The 18,364-nt window shown below is 53.0% G+C and overlaps 2 protein-coding genes across 3 annotated transcripts in view; one reads left to right on the top strand and one right to left on the bottom strand.

Annotated features, from left to right (window-relative positions):
• The first annotated feature begins 432 nt into the window (after window positions 1–432).
• Window positions 433–5,565, top strand: FICD (FIC domain protein adenylyltransferase). Its single transcript, XM_068989951.1, has 3 exons — window positions 433–493; window positions 1,854–2,212; window positions 3,036–5,565. Exons 2-3 carry the CDS (start codon window positions 1,912–1,914, stop codon window positions 4,109–4,111), a joined length of 1,377 nt encoding a protein of 458 aa, XP_068846052.1. The 5' UTR covers window positions 433–493; window positions 1,854–1,911; the 3' UTR covers window positions 4,112–5,565.
• A 1,455-nt stretch (window positions 5,566–7,020) lies between these two features.
• Window positions 7,021–18,364, bottom strand: part of SART3 (spliceosome associated factor 3, U4/U6 recycling protein) — a 39,369-nt gene continuing 28,025 nt past the window's right edge. For both annotated transcript variants that reach the window (XM_068989782.1, XM_068989783.1), the window contains exons 13-19: window positions 14,198–14,310; window positions 13,228–13,304; window positions 12,436–12,604; window positions 10,060–10,514; window positions 9,408–9,560; window positions 8,522–8,712; window positions 7,021–7,893 (exon numbers count right to left, since the gene is read on the bottom strand). In XM_068989782.1, coding sequence (XP_068845883.1) covers window positions 7,716–7,893; window positions 8,522–8,712; window positions 9,408–9,560; window positions 10,060–10,514; window positions 12,436–12,604; window positions 13,228–13,304; window positions 14,198–14,310 — 1,336 coding nt within the window. In that variant the 3' untranslated portion in view covers window positions 7,021–7,715. The remainder of the gene's footprint in view (window positions 7,894–8,521; window positions 8,713–9,407; window positions 9,561–10,059; window positions 10,515–12,435; window positions 12,605–13,227; window positions 13,305–14,197; window positions 14,311–18,364) is intronic.

The raw sequence follows: 18,364 nt of genomic DNA, 5'->3' as shown, positions 1-18,364 counted from the left end.
AGGTTTAAACCATCAGCCTCCTCACTTTACACTTAAGGAAACTGAGGTTCCCTCCTTCCCAGGGCCCCTTTTCATCCTCCCCTGGGCCTAAGAGAAAGGCCGTCGGAACTCCGTTTCCCAGTCGCTACCCAGAAGGCCCCAAAACCGCCTAGGCGGGGGTTTTCCCCGCGCCCAGGGCTCCAGCTGGTCGCCCTGGCCCCGCCCTCCCCATTGCTTATTGGCCCTTTCGAGCACGAGACCGATACAGGAGTCAGCCAATGGGAGTGGCCCACGGCGCGCCTTTCCCAGGAAAGCGGAGGCGACGCGAAAACCCGGAAGTGTGAGACGCCGACAAGTTGAGGAAGCCAATCCGCTGCGAAGAGGCTGATGGGCCGACCAATGGCGGGCCGCCGAGGGTGGGGCCACGGGCCGGCGGCGGAGGTCCCGGGAGCCGGTCGCCAGCAGACACTGCGAGCGCTGAGAAGGCGGCAACAGGGCCCCGCAGCGGCGCGAGGTGAGGAGGGGGTGGGCGGGGAAGGGTGCAGCGGGGCAGTGAACCCTGGGTGGGGTTCGGAAAGGGGCGGGCCCCCGGGGTGACCTTAGTTCAGTGTCCTCTCAGGTCCTCAGGTTCCCTCTTCCTAGCTAGTGAGCATTGAGATTCGTGCCTCCCAGGAACGCCACTTCCTCCCTGGGAAGCTGCAGCCCGGCCGGAGAGCCCCGACCACCTGGACGGAGCAGTGACCCGCACCGTCTTCTGTACCTCCCCACTAGAGTTTGTACCAAGCCTTTTCAGAAGTTCTGTATCGACCAGCCAGGCTCCTCCTGAAACGTCATCAGTTCTGGGTCTTGGTCTAGTACCAGGAGTAGCTGCTTGGGCCCTGGTTGTGAGTTAAGACCTAGGTACTCTAGACACAGATGCACTGGGGATTCGTTCCTGATGCCTGTTTACTTCTTGTGGGTCGTCTGGGTATTGACTTATCCAGTGTGTTAGTTTTCCTCAGTTAAAAAGTTAATGCCAGGGGCAGCTTACCTCGGTGGGATAATGAGTGGGGAGATAAGGTACAGCTGGTACTCAGCTCAGTGCCCAGCACACCGTAGTTGCCTAATAAATGCTTACTGTTAGCATGATGGTGCTTGCAGACTGGACCCCTCCACTCCCACTGCCAGCCCCAAGCACCTGCTCATTGTCAGAGAGAGCAATCACAGCCTCAGACCCACAACCTGAATTCCTCTTAAGATACTCAAACTGCGCAAACTCGGCCAGATGCCTGCTGGACAGGCCAGAAAAAGGTGGCCAGAGAGGAAACAGTATCGTGGGTAATGTCAGGGCCAGGGCAGGGGGAGGTGGTTGCCCAGGCTGCAATAAGTCAGGCCCCTGAACAGTTGTACTTCTCAAACAAGCCTCAGAACTGCCTTAGTTGTTCTGGACCTGTGTCTTGTGTGTCCAGAACACCCAGTGTTGGGTCTGAGGCCACAGAGATTTGTGCCCAAGTGGGGAGACTAGAGCCATGGGTTCCGCACTCAGGTCCCAAGGCCATCACTTGCTGTCCAAGTGCCTCTGGGCAAGGCCCTTCACTTCCCTGAACCTGTCTCAGCTGCAGAGCCAGGCTTCCGCTTGAATACCACAAGAGACGTTGTTAAGAGGCTGCCACCAGGGTTCAGCACGGGGTCTGGCACACAGCAAGTGTTTAGTGTTGAGCGGCAGCAGCGTTCCTTTTCAGTCGCACCACCCTGGAGGTGGCACCCATCTTTGCCTTGCCCCCACCCCCAGTCATCAGTTAGGAGGCGTGGGGGCGAGGGGGTAGGTCTCTGAGACTCTGCTGAAGCCAAACCTGTGTCCTAAAGGTGGTGTTCCCCTGCTTCACTTCCTGCAGGTCCTGCTCTCTCCCAGCCCCCTGTGGATGTGTGTAAGGGGCCTGCCCCTGGGCCCAGATGACGCTCATGTCGATGGCTTCGGTGATGGCAGTGACTGAACCAAAGTGGGTCTCGGTCTGGGGCCGCTTCCTGTGGGCGATGCTGCTGAGCATGGTGCTGGGCTCCCTGCTGGCCCTGCTGCTGCCGCTGGGGACAGTGGAAGAACACTGTCTGACTGTGCTCAAGGGCTTCTACCTGCTCAGGAGCAAGCTGGAGCGGGCACAGCCCGCCGTGACCAGGTGCACCAGGCCGTCCACGGAGCTCAGTCTCACCTCCAGGGGTGCGGCGCTGCTGGCGGTCAAGACCAAGGCCTCCCCAGGTAAGACTAGCCATCTCTCAACAGTCGTTGATCCCACAGGTGTTCAGAGGGCCTGCTATGTCCTGTGTGCAGGGCACGTGGTCGCCCTGAGCTCCCAGCTAGACAGGGTGATAGGTAGCCCAGATAGGGGTGGTGCTGTGGAACAGAGGCAGCCAAGGAAGCGCGCCAGGAAGGCTCCCTGGAGGAGGGGACGCCTGCGGAGACCTGAGGAAGAAGGGGCGAGAGCAGAGTGAGCCAGGTGGGAAGGCTAGGAGGGCGCTGCACCCTTGGACTAAAGGCCACCCAGTAGGTGCGGCTGGCACTGAAGGTGGGAGGGCGGCAGAAAAGAGCCAGGTGTAATGGAGGGTCTGGTTGAAAACCATTAGGTCAAAAGGTCCAGGGATGAGGAGGCCCCCCAGGGCCTAGCAGCAGTGGGGAGCCTTTCAGAGTCAGGGTCTAAAGGGGCGGGGTGGATGCAGGGAGAAAGGACCCGCACCTCCAGAAGTCACTAGAGTGGCTGCGAGCTGGAGCAGCTGGAGGGGAGGGCCTCCTGATGGGCGCTGCGGCCGTCCGGGAGCACGACCGCTCAGAGGGGGCCAGGGCACCCAGCTGACGCCCGCACAGTAGAGAGTGGCTCAGGGACTGAGTGGACAATGACCAGCCCGGGGCCCCACGGGGCTGCAGGGAACAAACCTGTCTACACAGACAGACGCACGGAAGGGCAGGTGTAGCCTGGCTGGAGGGGGCCCTGAGGCTGTGGGGGAGACAGCCCAAGTGACAGCCCCTCTGAACATTCTCTGCCTGCCCCCATCCTCCCTGACCCGTGTCTCTGGCTCTTTTCTAGCAGGCAAGTTGGAGGCCAAAGCAGCTCTGAACCAGGCCCTGGAGATGAAACGGCAGGGCAAGCGGCAGAAGGCCCACAAGCTCTTCCTGCATGCCCTCAAGATGGACCCGGGCTTTGTGGATGCGCTCAACGAGTTCGGCATCTTCTCGGAGGAGGACAAGGACATCATCCAGGCGGACTACCTGTACACCCGCGCGCTGACCATTGCGCCCCACCATGAGAAGGCGCTGGTCAACCGCGACCGCACGCTGCCGCTGGTGGAGGAGATCGACCAGCGCTTCTTCAGCATCATCGACAGCAAAGTGAAGAAGGTCATGTCCATCCCCAAGGGCAACTCCGCGCTGCGCCGGGTGATGGAGGAGACCTACTACCACCACATCTACCACACGGTGGCCATCGAGGGCAACACCCTCACGCTCTCGGAGATCAGGCACATCCTGGAGACGCGCTACGCGGTGCCGGGGAAGAGCCTGGAGGAGCAGAACGAGGTCATCGGCATGCACGCGGCCATGACGTACGTGAACACGACGCTGCTGTCCCGCGTGGGCTCCGTCAGCATCGGCGACGTGCTGGAGATCCACCGGCGGGTGCTGGGCTACGTGGACCCCGTGGAGGCCGGCCGCTTCCGCGCCACGCAAGTCCTGGTGGGCCACCACGTCCCGCCCCCCCCGCAGGAGGTGGAGACGCAGATGGAGGAGTTCGTGCAGTGGCTCAACTCGGAGGACGCCATGAACCTGCACCCTGTGGAGTCTGCGGCCCTGGCCCACTACAAGCTCGTCTACATCCACCCCTTCATCGACGGCAACGGCAGGACCTCGCGCCTGCTCATGAACCTCATCCTCATGCAGGCGGGCTACCCGCCCATCACCATCCGCAAGGAGCAGCGGTCCGAGTACTACCATGTGCTGGAGGTCGCCAACGAGGGCGACGTGAGGCCCTTCATCCGCTTCATCGCCAAGTGCACGGAGACCACCCTGGACACCCTGCTCTTCGCCACCACGGAGTACCCGGTGGCACTGCCAGAGGCCAGACCCAACGACTCTGGGTTCAAGGAGACGCTGCCGGTGAAGCCCTAACACTGTAAATCCCTCCTTGGTGGCAAGGGATGTCTCAGCGGAGGGAAAAAAAAAACAACACATTTCTAGAAACCTAGTCATCTCCCAGAGCAGAAGGAGATGGGTAAGAAACTGAAAACATTCTTTACCTCCAAATGTCTCTTTAAAGAAGAAAACTAAATTATTAAGCCTTGTCCCCAAGATAACTTATAACTGAGCCAAGTTATTTATTTCCCTTTGAGCTGGCACACGTGTGGTGTCTGCTGGTGGCCCTGACCCCTGGGGTGGTCCCAGCAGCTTCGGGGGCATCCATGCTCGTGTGACCAGAACCCAGGTTCTGGAGTGAAATTTGCACTAAGGTGAGGAGTGTGGGCTGAGGCCTGGAGGAGTAACTCCTCCCAGCACTTTCTGGAACCGGCTGAGAGGGTCTGTGCCTCCCTGGGGCGGTCGCAGTTGAGAAAGGACTGAAAGCTTGCTTTCTTACAGGCATTGGCTCCCCTACAGAGAGCTTAGTGTTGTGACTGATCTTACTGGTAGAGCAGACTTCTGAGACAGGAAGCGAGCGTTCACCATGTCTCTAGTTAGACACCTTGCTTAGTCCAAGGAACATGCTTTGAGCCACAGTTGCCAAACGCTGGTACCAGAGGTGGCTGTTTTTCTGATTAAGAACAGGGGTGTGGCTAGCCCGGTTTCTATTGATGTTTCTCGTATTCGCAGCAATTCAGACCAGATGTTTTAGTCTAAAGGTTCTCTGGGTTTGTCACCTGACAGTTAAATCCTGCTGCAAATCAAGTGTTAGGACCCACTGAAGACAGATGGCAAGTCAGTGCCAGACAAGTGTTTGTGATGAGTTAGGACGCCGCTCTGTAGGAACCAAGAAACACCCTCGACTGCAGCCAGGAAGCATCCCTCTCGTCCACTTACCTGCCCCATAGCCCCTGTCCCTTCAGGGGAAGCAGCATAGATTGCCTTGGCATGGCCTTATTTTTCTAGCAACTTGTAAAAAGATGAAATGTTACATGTAACACACCCACATTGTCATTATGGAGGCAGAGTCTTTTCAATCATTACCTGGCACAGATGCCAACATGACTGCTGCTGCTGAGCCCTGAGGTTGGACACCATCGAGCCCGTTTTCCAGGGGCCGAGCTGGTGATGTCCATCCCTGGACTGTCAGTGTCTGAACGAGGGTGAATGCCCACCGAGTGTTGTGTGAGCAGACAGTTCAGATCCTGACGGTAATGAGCACCCTCTTCTGATAACAAGCAGAGCAGTTTTCTAAAAGATAAGTGAAAAGATGTATGAAATGGCCCCAAAGGAGTTATTCAGACCTTGATAAAAGATATTTTTCTATTTGTATGCCAGAAGATATTTCTTAAACCTTAACTCTTCTACCGTTCTGCTTTTTGTAAGCACACCAAGGAAGCGTGATTGAAGGGCTTGCTTTGTGCTAGAGGGAGAGATCTGCACTTTAGCTATATTTGAAGGGTATTATTTTAAGACATTACTAATAAAGTATTTTGTTACATAAATGCCTAAGACTTTGCTTCCTTCCTCAAGAGATGTTCCCCTCTGTCCTAGGGATGAAGGAGGGACTCTTTCAGAACTTTAGCCCTGTATTGTTGAGAGAGAAAAAAAAGAAAGACCCAAGATGGCAACGTCACAAGAAGGAGACACAGAACTGGTTGATTATACTAACGGGGCTGAACCACTGGCCTTGCACTAAGACTGAAATAACTGACATGGTCTTTCATCTGTCCGCTCCCCATCCGTTCCCCCTCCACGCCCCAAGCCAGGGACAACACAAACCCACTCCTGTGTTCCTGAAAATCTCTTTCTGGAACAGTCGACACCCTGCACCCATTAGGGTCCTGCTCAAGTCTGAAAGGCCCACCTCTAACGAGCTCTGTGTACGCCTGAGAGGACGAAGTGCGGTCAGAGGACTGGAACAGCAGAAGAACACCACCGTTCCCTAGCGCCCCGCGACCTGGATTGAGAGCAGAGGTTCACGGCCCCTCGGTCCCACCTGACCCACAGACTCTCACCCACAGAACAGGCCTCTGCAGGGGAGTGGACGGCCGGCCACCCCCAGAGAACACAGGCTCCTCCGACAGCTTTAAAGCTGTTGCCTGAATTCAAAAACACCTAACAAGCGTTCTGTGCAAAGGATGAGGTACAGAGAACCTACAGATTAAAAGGGTTATTACGAAACAATAGGAAATTGACAATTTGTCTGGATGGCTGACATCAACACTACTCATGTTTCTAGAAATAACGATAAAACCATGGTCTTCAAGTCCGTAGAGACAGGTGCTCCAATAGTAGGGGTGCTGTGATGTCTGGGGTCTCCCTGTGGGACCCAGGGGGTACAGGAGAGAGGTGGAGACGAAGACGGGCTGAGCAAGGCTGGAGCTCGACAGCAGGCGTGTGGGGCTTAGTTTAGTATTCCGTCTACTTACCTGTTTCAAACGGCCCATTAAAAATGTTACACCAGAAAGTACAGTAAAGCCTGACTGATGCATAGAACCTTTAAAAGCAGATAAATGAGCCGATTTTTCATCACAAAGGAAAGAATTCCGATATTTTCCCCCAGAGTGCCTTTATAAAGTCAGTTTTCCTACTGAACTGGCAACATCACTTTCAAAGGAATAAATGCTGGATAAAAGGGGTAGAAAAGCTGTAAGCGCCCAACTGCTGTAAACTGGAGGTCTCACAGCTGAAATGGTTAAAGCAAAACAGCCGGATCTGACTTACAAAAGGTCTATTTACACATCTATCAGGTAAAGCCAGCTACACCCATTTCAAAATACATATTTGAACACACATTTGAGTACCTTTCTGCAAGAAGTTTTTAAGAGAACTTCAGTTTAATAAACAAAGCTAAATGGAGAGAATTTAAGTTTGCACTTGACATGGTATTTAAACAAAACCAAAGGGCTGAAACTCAGTATTCAGACAAAGAACACAGTTCACTAGTCACTAGGCAAAGAAAATGGTCCATAGCAGATGGCGCGCAAAGTTCCTACACGAAACAAATGTCACAAATATTTTGCTTTGAGGAAACAAAACAATGGGTTGACAAGTCATTTACAAATACAGAATATAAAAACGCACAGCCCCCGTGAACAAAACTCCATCAGATGTTTTTTAAGTGATGTCCCCTCCCCACCCCGTTACTAAAATAGGCCATTCTGGTGAATTACTAGCATCTGCCATTTTGTCTTTTAAAAATTAAAAGAGTGACGGGCACATGTGCTGTGCAGGGTGTACGGAAGTGTCTTATAAAAAGGGACCAGAGTTGGCCAAAAATACTTGGACAAGTGGGTCTCAGAACAGTGTGTTCGAGTTTCACTTCTGTTTCTCAGCTCTTTCAAGACACAAAAGTATCTCAGAAAACTATACCCTGCACCCAGCCTGTGGAGTGGTGGTTTTCGTCCTCTTGCCCTCAATATGAGGGAGCACTCACAACCTCTTTCCCTGGACACCCTTTTCCAGTCCTGCCTAAACCAGAGGAAGCGTGTGGCCACGCCCTGCACCTGGCCCTGCATGGCCAGGGCCCTGCTGGGCACCAGGCGTCTTCCCGGCCAGCGTGAAGTAAGGCATCTCCCTTCTCACACCGTCCCACTCACTTTCTCAGGAGCAACTTGGCGAAGTCGGCGTTGGACATCTTGGGAGCCTCAGTGGTGGCCGGGGTGGCGCCTGCCGGCGGGACGGCAGGGCCGTTCTCAGCCTGGGCGGTGGCGGCGCTGGGGCGCTGCAGGGCGCGAGGCAGCAGAGAGAGCTGGGTCCTCCCCTTCCCCCGCCTGGAAGAGCAAACACTGCATGGACCTCCCGAAGCGACAACTGGTGGCGTGAGCCAGGCCGGTCCTGGACCACCCCAACACAAAAGGTGAAAAGCTACACACAAGAAGGCTGAGACGGGCCCTGAGCTCCCCGACTCTGGCTATCAGAGGACAGTGACTTTAACAAACTCCACCTTTTCCACAACTTTTTGGCCAGGGCCACGCATGTGCAACACGGTCACACGCGTAGGGTGGACGGAACGGCTGTGACCGTACAGACCTCACCAGACAACCTTGCAACCTCGCTGCCTCATGCCCATGGCTGAGGACACAGCTCTGCTGGGGTCACGGTTGGCGAACACCTGGCTGTCAGGTTTGGGACCCACACACATGGATCCACCTGCCAAAGGGGACTTCAGAGTGACCACTATCTTTAAAAAAATCTTTTAAAACTTAAATAAACCACTGGTGTAAACCAGCGTAGACGAGAGAGGGCCCACTTCTGGGCTGGCCCTCGGCATGGACTTGGTGGGGAACCCCTGCCCCGGGACGGAGCAGGCAGGCCTGACCCTTCACCTAACTCACTGCCCTAGAGGGAAACAGGGTCACTGTGGTGCCACAAGGCCGCACCAGCGCGCACGACACTTACGCCCCGTAGACCTGCCGCGGCAGCAGGGCACTCCCCGAGGCTCTCCTCGCCTCCGGCTTCTCCGGAACCTTCCTCTGCGGCGGGTTGCTGATGGCCACTTTGATGACATTCTCCCTGATGGTCATGCCGTCCATCTTCAGGACAGCCTGCGACGCCTGTGATTCGTTCTCGTACTCCACGTAGGCCAGGCCCTGAGGGTGTGTGAGGCCCGGCCAGTCAGCGCTGCAAGCCAGGACGCGGCTCCCCACTCAGGGCCCCAGGCCAGTTCAGAGAGCCCCTCCCTTGGCCTATAGGTTCCTTCCCTGCCCAAGTCTCCCCTATTTCTGCAACTGACCATAACTTCAGACAACTCATAAACTTCTATGCACCAAGTGCCAGAGATGGACCAGCATAAACCCAGCAATGCCCATATATTCGTCAGCTCTCAATTAACCTGGACAAACGTGAAGGGGCCTCTCTCAAACCAAACTCTTCTTAAACAACTACTCAAAACGTGGTCAAGGATTTCACAGAAGTTGAGGAAACAGAGGGGAGAACACGGTAAGGAGGACACCAGGGCAGGGATTCGGGGAGATGCCGGAGGCCTCGTGAAGAGGGGTCGGGGTGGGAGGAAGCAGACTGCAAAGGGGGGCACCACACCCCAAAGCCCCACAGCCTGGGGCCGCACTGGAGCCCCTGCTAATTTGTGGTAGCTTTTCTTGCAACGCCTTTTTCTTTTCAGTGTAGTTATGCACATACAAGTTAACCTGACCCGAAACGCAAAGAGCCTAGTGCACCTATCCTTCTGCTAACTTCTTGTCTGTTTCTTAGCAGACAAACCAGAAACCACTCTAGAACCAAGTAATCTGAACAGAGGCTCCCCCGGGCTCCAGGCTCAGACACCGACCTTGGGTTTCCCGGCCCGGTTAGTGACCAGCCGGATGTCCTTCACGGTGCCATGGGCCTTGCAGATCTCCTCGAGTTCCTCTTTGGTGCAGGAGAAGGGCAGGCCCGACACGAACAGCTTGTGTTTCTCCAGGGCAGTGCTGTACCTGAACACCTGTGGAGGAGAGAGAGGACTCACACCCCAGGCCCAGCCCAGCTCCCCAAACCACAGGGTCAGGCCTCATCCACAGGCTGGGCCAGAGCTGGCTCTGGGTGCGAAGAACTGCCCACTCGCCCTGGGCAAGTCCCTCACTTCTTGAAGCCTTCACGTCCTCCTCTCAAAAACAGCCAGAATAAAGGCCGCCATTCTCCGAGTCTGGGTGAGGGTCGAAAGGTAATACACCAGATGCTGGGCGCAGCCCCGTGACGCCTAACTACCCCACGGCAAGGAGCTGTTACACGGCGCCTACTGTCAACATCACTTGTCAACATCAGCAGCTCAAGTGACCAGCCCCAAGTACAGACCTCAGCGAACCAGCTCTGAATGGACCCAGTTAATTCAGGCATTTCACTCCGAACAAACGTTCCACTTAGATTCTAAAGACAGGAGGCAAACAGCATTTAGTCTGTCCCACTGCAACCTATGGAAAGGCGGGCTTACCCCCCATACCAACCTTGAAGTCGGGGTTTTTGCTCTTGTCCACACAGGGAGAGACGAACATGGGCCGGCCCTCAACACTCTGCCGGTCCAGCTGGAGCGCCTGCAGAGCCGCCGCCTCCTCTCTGAACTCCACGTAGCAATAGCCGCGGAAGTCGCCGCGGTTACTGAAGATGGGGCGCACCTCAACCACATCCCCACAGGCCTCAAAGAGCGGCCGGAGAGTGGCGGCCGGCTCCCCAAGCCCATAGGGCAGGTTGCTGACAAAGACAGTGACGCCGTCCTTGCTGCTGTCGTGCGGCACCTTGGGCACGTCCCTCCGCCGGGCGCCCACCCGCACCTCCTTCAGCTCCGAGGGGGGCTCTGTGGCCGTGGGGGCACTGCTCCCGGAAAGGTTGGCTTCAGAGCCCAGCTCCGCTTCCCCGGCAGGAGGAACACTATTCTCCACCCTCCTGCGCTTGGAGGGCTGCTCTGTGGGTTGTCAGGGGAAAGGATGGTTAGGTAATGGTCTCCTGGCACTGAGCTGAGCCAGGGTGCGCCAAGCAGGGAGACAGCTCTCCCCACCAGACACCAGGACCCATGGGGACGCCAGGGTGCACGCCCCCCACCCTGTGCCAGGTCTCTCCCAACCCTCCCAGCACATCCCACTCCTTGCCTGGCCCCAGTGACATCTGGGGGAGGGGACAACTCAGATGCAAGTGACATCCTAAATGCTCATCGTCCATGCTCAACCATACAAGAGGTCAAGGTTGGAGGTCTCCACACTGTCCCGGCAAATCCCTAGGACCCCTCCCGGAAAGCCCAGGGCAGAGATGGGGATGGAGCCCAGGGGCCACATGTAAACAAGCACCTCAGTGACCCGGAAGTGCATACTCCCCGGGCCAACCCGGAAGTGGTACAGAGCACTAGCTCCTCCCCACATTCATGACTGTCCCATGTCCTTCCACAGAGCTTAACAACAACACTCTACTCCAACCAACACTCCCCAGTGCCGCCAGGGGGACGGGACTGAAACCAACCAGCGTGGGCCGCCTGCTGCCAGACCTTTCTGTCAGTTCCCCACTGCCCTCCAGATGGGGCCTACCCACTGCACTCTGCATTCTAGAGCACTGATGGGCGGGCTGCCGGCCTCACCGACCCCAGCACCCAGCCCCCACCAGGATCAGGCCCAAGGCTGCAGGGAACAGCGGGCCATGCTGTGCTCTGCGGGCCCCGGCCCCCTCTCTCTGGACACTCGTCGCCCTCCCCTGATGCCCGGGTGCAGCACCACTGCCCACGAGGGAGGAGCCTCACCATCTCCGCAGCCCACGGGACCCAGTGCTTTCCCCGGGGGGCCCAGCCCCCTCTCTGGACACTCGCTCGCCCCCACTGATGCCCGGGTACAGCGCCACTGCCCACGGGGGAGGCGCCTCACGGTCTCCGGCAGCCCGCTGGCCCCAGTGCTTTCCCCATCCTCCACCGTGATTCTCACCCACAGCTCCCCGAGCCCCCATGACACGTCACTGTGGTCACAGGTCCCCTGTGCCTCCCCTTGCTACACCAGGACCCCAAAAGAGCAGTGAGCTACCCACGATCACTTCTGAGGGCCCCAAGAAATGAACGATGACTCCGTCACTTTTGACTCCGGCTGACAGCTCCGCACCAGGAAAATGCTGAGCCTCCTTTCGCGTCTAGAGACCACTCTTTACCTTGACCGAGTTTGCTGAAATAAATCTAACCCACAACTGCCCACACGTGAAATGGCAGGGGTGACAGAAACACAGTCCGGAAAATTCAACAACTCAAACCACCAAGTGGGAGTCAAGTGTCGGTGGCGGGGTGGGGGGAGGGCAGGGGGGTGTACAGCATAGGTGCAGGGCAGGGCTGCAGCCAGGTGCCAGGGCCTGAGGGCACAGAAACGTCCACACCTGGTGAGGAGGGGAGGGAAAGTCCGCAGCGGGGGAGAAGGCAGGCGCCGCTCAGGAAGGGGATGGCGGTGCCCGGTGTGCCGGCAGGGGTGGCACCTGGTGCAGGCCTGGGAGCCGAGCAGGGGAGGCGGGCGCCACCAGGTGGAAGGGAGGCGGTGGCAGGGAAGGCGGCGGGCACTTCGGCTGTCACTCGCTCTACTGTGTCCTGCCCTGTGCCACCCCACGTAGCCCGCCAGGCTCCCTGTCCATGGGGTTCTCCAGGCAAGATACTGAGGTAGGTTGCTCCTTCCCCAGGGATCTTCCCGACCCAGGGACCAAACCCACGCCTCCCGCACTGACAGGGCAATTCTGTATGATCTGAGCCACCAGGGAAGCCCGCTGGGACCTTATCCTCAAACGGTTCCAGAATGAAGTTCTCTGTGCTGTTCGGCACCCTGTCTGGAGGTCTAGGATGTCCCAGGTATGAAAGTCCTGCCAGGCCTTACCTTCCTCATCGTCGCCCCACTCCTTTTCATCATCCTCGTCGGCTCTGTGCTTGTCCGCCCCTCTGATCTTTTTCTTCTTCTTCAATGCTTTCTTCTCGGCCCGGGCCCTCTTCCGTTGCTCAACCTTTTCTTCCTCTTGCTGGGCAAGGGCTGCTTCCTTCTCTGCAGCCTGGAAGGTCGGGACACGACGTGTCACTGGATGCGGCTGTCACACGAAGTCCACTGACTTGTGACAGGAGAGGTGAGCACACCAGGAGGTCGGCCACCCCCAGGAGACCAGGAAGGGCGCGGGGCGGGGGGGGTGGGTCAGGGGCTAAGTCCCACCTTTCCAGGCCCTTAAGGAGCTGCATCTCAAGTCTACAGTGTGTCTCCCAAGATCCCCAGGAATGACTCACCAGTAAAAAGAAAAACATCTATAAAACGGGCCCTGACTCATCTGGGGGCACTCACACTCCAACCACTAGGCTACACCAGTCAGGCTCCTTTTTTATCTTCTTCATCTATTTCAGTAACCTTTAAGTACCCCGCTACCTAAAGGATTTACTATTGGGGTTAACATTTTAAGCCAATCTAAAAAAAAAAGATAGTCTTAAACACTGATCTCATAGTTAACACACTGAATAAAATACACTTCTTAGAGGATGACCCCAAAGGTTTTAACAAGGAACATTCATACCAAACACAGTCAAAATCACTATCAGAATTCTAAATCCACTATACTCCAATAAGAAATTTAAAAAAAAAAAAAAAGCTTTCAGAGGTTCAAAGACTTGAAACAAAGAGCATCGTTACCTTAATTCTCTGCTCGTTAACTCGAGCTAGTCGCGTCTCGGTTTTCTGAACAGCTATATCCCAGTCTTCTAAAGTACCTTGAGGGGAAGGAGAAGCAAAGTTTCACTTCTCTGGATTTTGAAGGATATAAAAATATAGAATTGTCTCAATGTCCCCACACCTCCAAGAGAGAGCTCTTCCATCAAACAGTAACAACTGGAGAATCGGTTTTCCATTTTAAGATTTCATTTGTGTAGGTTTCAAGTTTCAGAACTCAAACAGTTCTTCCAGGTGTGTTTAGATCACTCCTTCTCTTAGAAAAGAGACTTGAAACCAGACTAGATTCTATTACAAGCTCTCAGTGGCAAAGATTAGTGAAAACATTCTAATGCAAAAGGTACAAAACATTTGTATTAAGATCGAAAGATTATTTTAAGAGCTCCTCAGATGATAAAAGCTGAGGTGTTTTTCTTACTGATGCTGCTGTTTAGGTGTCTATTTCCAGTTCTAAGGGGCTCATAGTACCCAAAATCCAGACTAATGCCCTTGGAAACTGTATACGGAGGCTCTGAAATTCACCAGGGAGGCACACGTGATCAGAAAGCAGTCTCGCCATGGGCCTCACCGCGCTGTGCTGGAACACAGGCTCTACTGATCCAAGGGAGCTCTTGGCAACGCCCAGAGACGGTTCTGCTCGTCAGGACTGGGGGCAGGAAGAGCATTCCTGGTACCCAGCAGGGAAGAGCGGGTCCAGGGAAGCTGCGCATGACAGCAGCGCCCCGTCCCCCAAGAGGCCTGTGCTAGAGCCCCGTCACGGGTCCCTCTGCACGTGGAGAGTGAGAAGGGCAGCGGGACTCACCGCATGATGGTCTCATTGCAGAGGCCCCTAGAGGGGGGAGCCGTAAACACACGTGTCCTTACACCTACAGCCCTGCAACCACACTGGCCTCAGGAACAAGGCCCAAGCCCAAGGCAGCGCTGAGGTCCCCACCTTCTGTCCTCTCCATGGTGAGCAACACCTCACAGACGTGCTCCGGGTAGTCGCTGGTGCACTGGACGGCCCGGTGCAGAGCCTTCCTGCAGTGCTGCGTGTCACCGTGGGCCCTGGGGCGGAAAACACAGAGTTGGGGCCACAGGGACCCAGCGGAACACATGGGCAGGGGGCACCCTCGCACAGCTAACGCCACGGCAGCAAAGCCTAGCGTCACCTTCAGCTCTGAGGAGACACCACGCTCTTCGTGCCAATGGTTTTAATGCTTCCTCCTTATCCCAGAAAGCTCCCTGGTCAAACCTGAAGGCTTTCTTCTAGACCACTCTTCCCCTCAGTAGCCAGGGCACCTGCGAACAGCGGTCCACAGCCAGGCCTTCTGCTTTCGCGTGTGCAAGGTGTGTGGGAGGACCCAAGAGCTGGGGTGACAGGGGAAAGGCCCCAGAGAGACTCTAGGATGCCATCCCCCTTGAGGGGAAAGCCACCAACACAGCGACTATCAGGTTTTGTGCCCAGGGTCACAAAAATCTTCCCACACTGACATGAAATGAGATACTGCTCAACACAATAGTTACAAAACAATACTCTCTTCACCCCAACCGTTATAAGACACTATATTCTCCTGTTTAAAAAATAAACATACATAAACATTGTAAACACACATTAGGACACTAAGAAAAAACTCAGGGCAATGGTTCTCAAAGTATGATCCATGGACGCCTAAGGGTCTCCAAGACCCTTTCAGGAGGTCTGCAAAGTCAAAACTACTTTCATTTATATACCGACATACTTTTATTGGACTTTTTCGCTGTGCTGACATTTGGACTGACGCTGCCAAAGCTACAGTGGCCCTTGGCACAAATCAAGACAGTGCACACTGATGATATTCTGGGTGACAAACGGAAAGCACACATTAAGCACCTCTTCACACCCAAGTACAGCGGTTGGAGCAAAGAAATATCAGGTTACTGTCTGAGCTGCAAGCTGCACTACTTCCTCTTTTTCATGGAACATCATTTTCACTTGAGAGAACAGTTGAGTGACAAAAACTACAGTGACTCAGACGTGTGTATTTGCCAGACATTTTCAAAAATTAATGAAGTGAGGCTGTCACTTCCAGAAAAACCAATGAAGAGTTTTTGTTGACTGATAAAACTGGGGCTTTCAAGTGAAAATCACAACTTGGAAAACCTGTATCTGCCACTGTGAGTTTGACAGCCTCCTACTTTAAAGACCTTTCTGTGACGATCAGTGCAGATATGAACAAATGGGATAATGAGATGCGTCAATATTTAGAAGAGCTGCAGAACTTGATGGGTCAGCATTTTCTATACACACAACGCATGTCATGGAATCCTGAGTGGGTAAAAAGGTCTGCTCAGGGCAAGACAGACTACTGGATGTTAACAGAACAGTCTCATAGTCTCCAATGAAAACGTCACCACGGAGAGGGTGCAGAACCAGACAGGAGAATCCAGCTGTCTGCTACTGAGCCAGATTAGAGGAATTTGTAAAAAGTATAAAACCAGGCCACTTTCTCACTATGTTACTTTGGAGTCTGGAAAGCAGTCATTTCTTATAAAAATACATTATTTTTGTTAAATGTCTTTACAGTGAACTTTAAATGAATAAAAGTTTTTCTTTTAATTTTTCAGTTTCATTTTCTAATATGGTAAATGTCAATAAATATACTTCACATAAACAAAAGCTCTTGAGGTGGTCCTGAGACCAAAACATTTGAGACCCACGGATCTAGCGGAATACTCAACAAGTTTTAATTATGGTCATCTCTGGGGAAGGATTTTAAGAAACTTTCTATCTCACATTCTGTAAATGTTCTATTTTAACTTGAGCACATATTATTGTTTTAAATCGGGGAGGCAAAATATTCAAAACAGAAAAAAATGTTTAGTGACATGCAATACCCAACAGCTGGACAGGACTAAGCAACTAAATAAAACACAAATGAACATGCAGTGGAGGTGATGAACAGACCCAAGGAATCAGACCTAGTAAACAGACGGCCTGAAGAACTATGGACAGTGGTCCATAATATTGTACAGAGGCAGCGAATAAAACCGTCCCAAAGAAAAAGAAATGCAAGAAGGCACAGTGGTCGTCTGAGGAGGCTTTACAAGTAGCCGAGGAAAGAAGAGAAGTGAAAAGCAAGGGAGAAAGGGAAATGTACACCCAACTAAATGCAGAGCTTCAGGGAATAGCAAGGAGAGACAAGACAGCCTTCTTGAAAGAATGATGCAAAGAAAAAGAGGAAAACAGAAAGAGTAAGACGAGAGATCTCTTCAAGAAAACTGGAAATATCCAAAGACCATTTCATCCAAAGATGGGCACAATAAAGGACAGAAATGGTAAAGACCTAATAGAAGTAGAAGTGATGAAGAAGAGATGGAAAGAAGACACAGAAGAACTGTACGAAACAGACCTTAATGACCCAGATAACCACAACGGTCCACTCTCTCACTCAGAGCCAGACATTCTGGAGTGTGAAGCAAAGTGGGCCTTGGGAAGTACTGCTGTCAATAAAGCTAGAGGAGGTGATGGAATTTCAGAAGAGCCATTTAGAATCCTAAGAGAGGACTCTATTGGCTGCACTCAATACGTCAGCAAATCTGGAAGACCCAGCAGTGGCCTCAGGACTGGAAAAGGTCAACCCTCACCCCAATTCCCAACAGAGCAGTATTAAAGAATGTTCAAACCACAGGACAACTGTACTCACCTCCCATGCTAGTAAGGTTACACTTAAAATCCTCCAAGGTAGGCTTCAGCATTATGTGAACTGAGAACTTTCAGATGTTCAAGCTGGGTTTAGAAAAGGCGGAGGAACCAGAGATCAAATTGTCAACATTGACTAGATCATAGAGAAAGCAAGGGAATTCCAGAAAAACACCTACCTCTTGTTTCACTGATTATGCTAAAGCCTTTGACTTGTGGATCATAACAAACTATGGAAAACTCTTAAAAAGAGATGGGAATACCAAACCATCTTACCTGTCTCCTGAGAAACCTGTCAAGAACAAACAGAATTTAGAACCCTGTATGAACAACTGACTGGCTCAGGATCGAGAAAGGAGTACAGGACAGTTGACTGTCACCCTGTTTATCTAACTTCACAGAGCACATCATGAGAAACGCCAGGCCGCACTGAGTTACAAGCTGGAACCAAGATTGCTGGGAGAAGTATCAACAACCTCAGATGCAGATGATACCATTCAAATGGCAGAAAGCCAAGAGGAAGAACTAAAGATCCTTTTGATAAGGGTGAAGAGGGAGAGTGAAAAGGCCGGCCTGAAACTCAATTATTAAAAAACTAAGGTCATGGCATCTGGTCCCAACACTTCATGGCAAACAGAGGGGGGAAGAGGGAAGCAGTGACAGATTTCCTCTTCTCGGGCTCTAAAAAAAAAAATCACTGCAGATGGTGACTCCAGCCATGAAATCAGACGCAGCAGCTTCTTGGCAGGAAAGGTATGACAAACCTAGACAGTGTGTTACAAAGCAAACACATCATTTTGCCGACAAAATTAAAAATAGTCAAGACCACGGTCTTTTCATAGTCCTGTATGGATGTAAGAGCTGGACAATAAGACAGAGCACCGAAAAATTGATGCTTTTGAACTGTGGTGCTGGAGAAGACTCTTGAGAGACCCTTGGAAAGCAAAGAGATCAAACCAGTCAATCTTAAAGGATATCAACACTGAATTCTTTTTGGAAGGACTGATGCTGAAGCTGAAGCTCCAATACTTTTAGAGTACCTGATGCAAACAGCTGACTCATTGGAAAAGCCCCTGATGCTGGAAAAGACTGAACGCAGAAGGAGAAGGGGGCAACAGAGAATGAGATGGTTAGATGGCATCACCGATTCAATGGACATGAACTTGGACAAACTGCGGGAGGTGGTGATGGACAGGGAAGCCTGGCATGCTACAGTCCATGGGGTCTCAAAGAGTGGGACAACTGAACACTTGGCAACTGAACACCACCACCATCCAAGATATACTGAATTTAAAAGCTGACCGTATTCTTTATATCTTCCCTCATGCTATAAACATCAGTTAAAATAATTTTAGAGATTGAGAATATGTATACTGTAATTGCATCACCATTTCTTAAAAATTTAAGCACAGGAAAGTCTCAAAGAACATATTCAAACTA

This window comes from Capricornis sumatraensis, chromosome 17 (assembly GCF_032405125.1).
Source record: "Capricornis sumatraensis isolate serow.1 chromosome 17, serow.2, whole genome shotgun sequence".
Lineage (NCBI taxonomy): Eukaryota > Metazoa > Chordata > Mammalia > Artiodactyla > Bovidae > Capricornis > Capricornis sumatraensis.
This window is presented reverse-complemented; position numbering and strand designations above follow the sequence as displayed.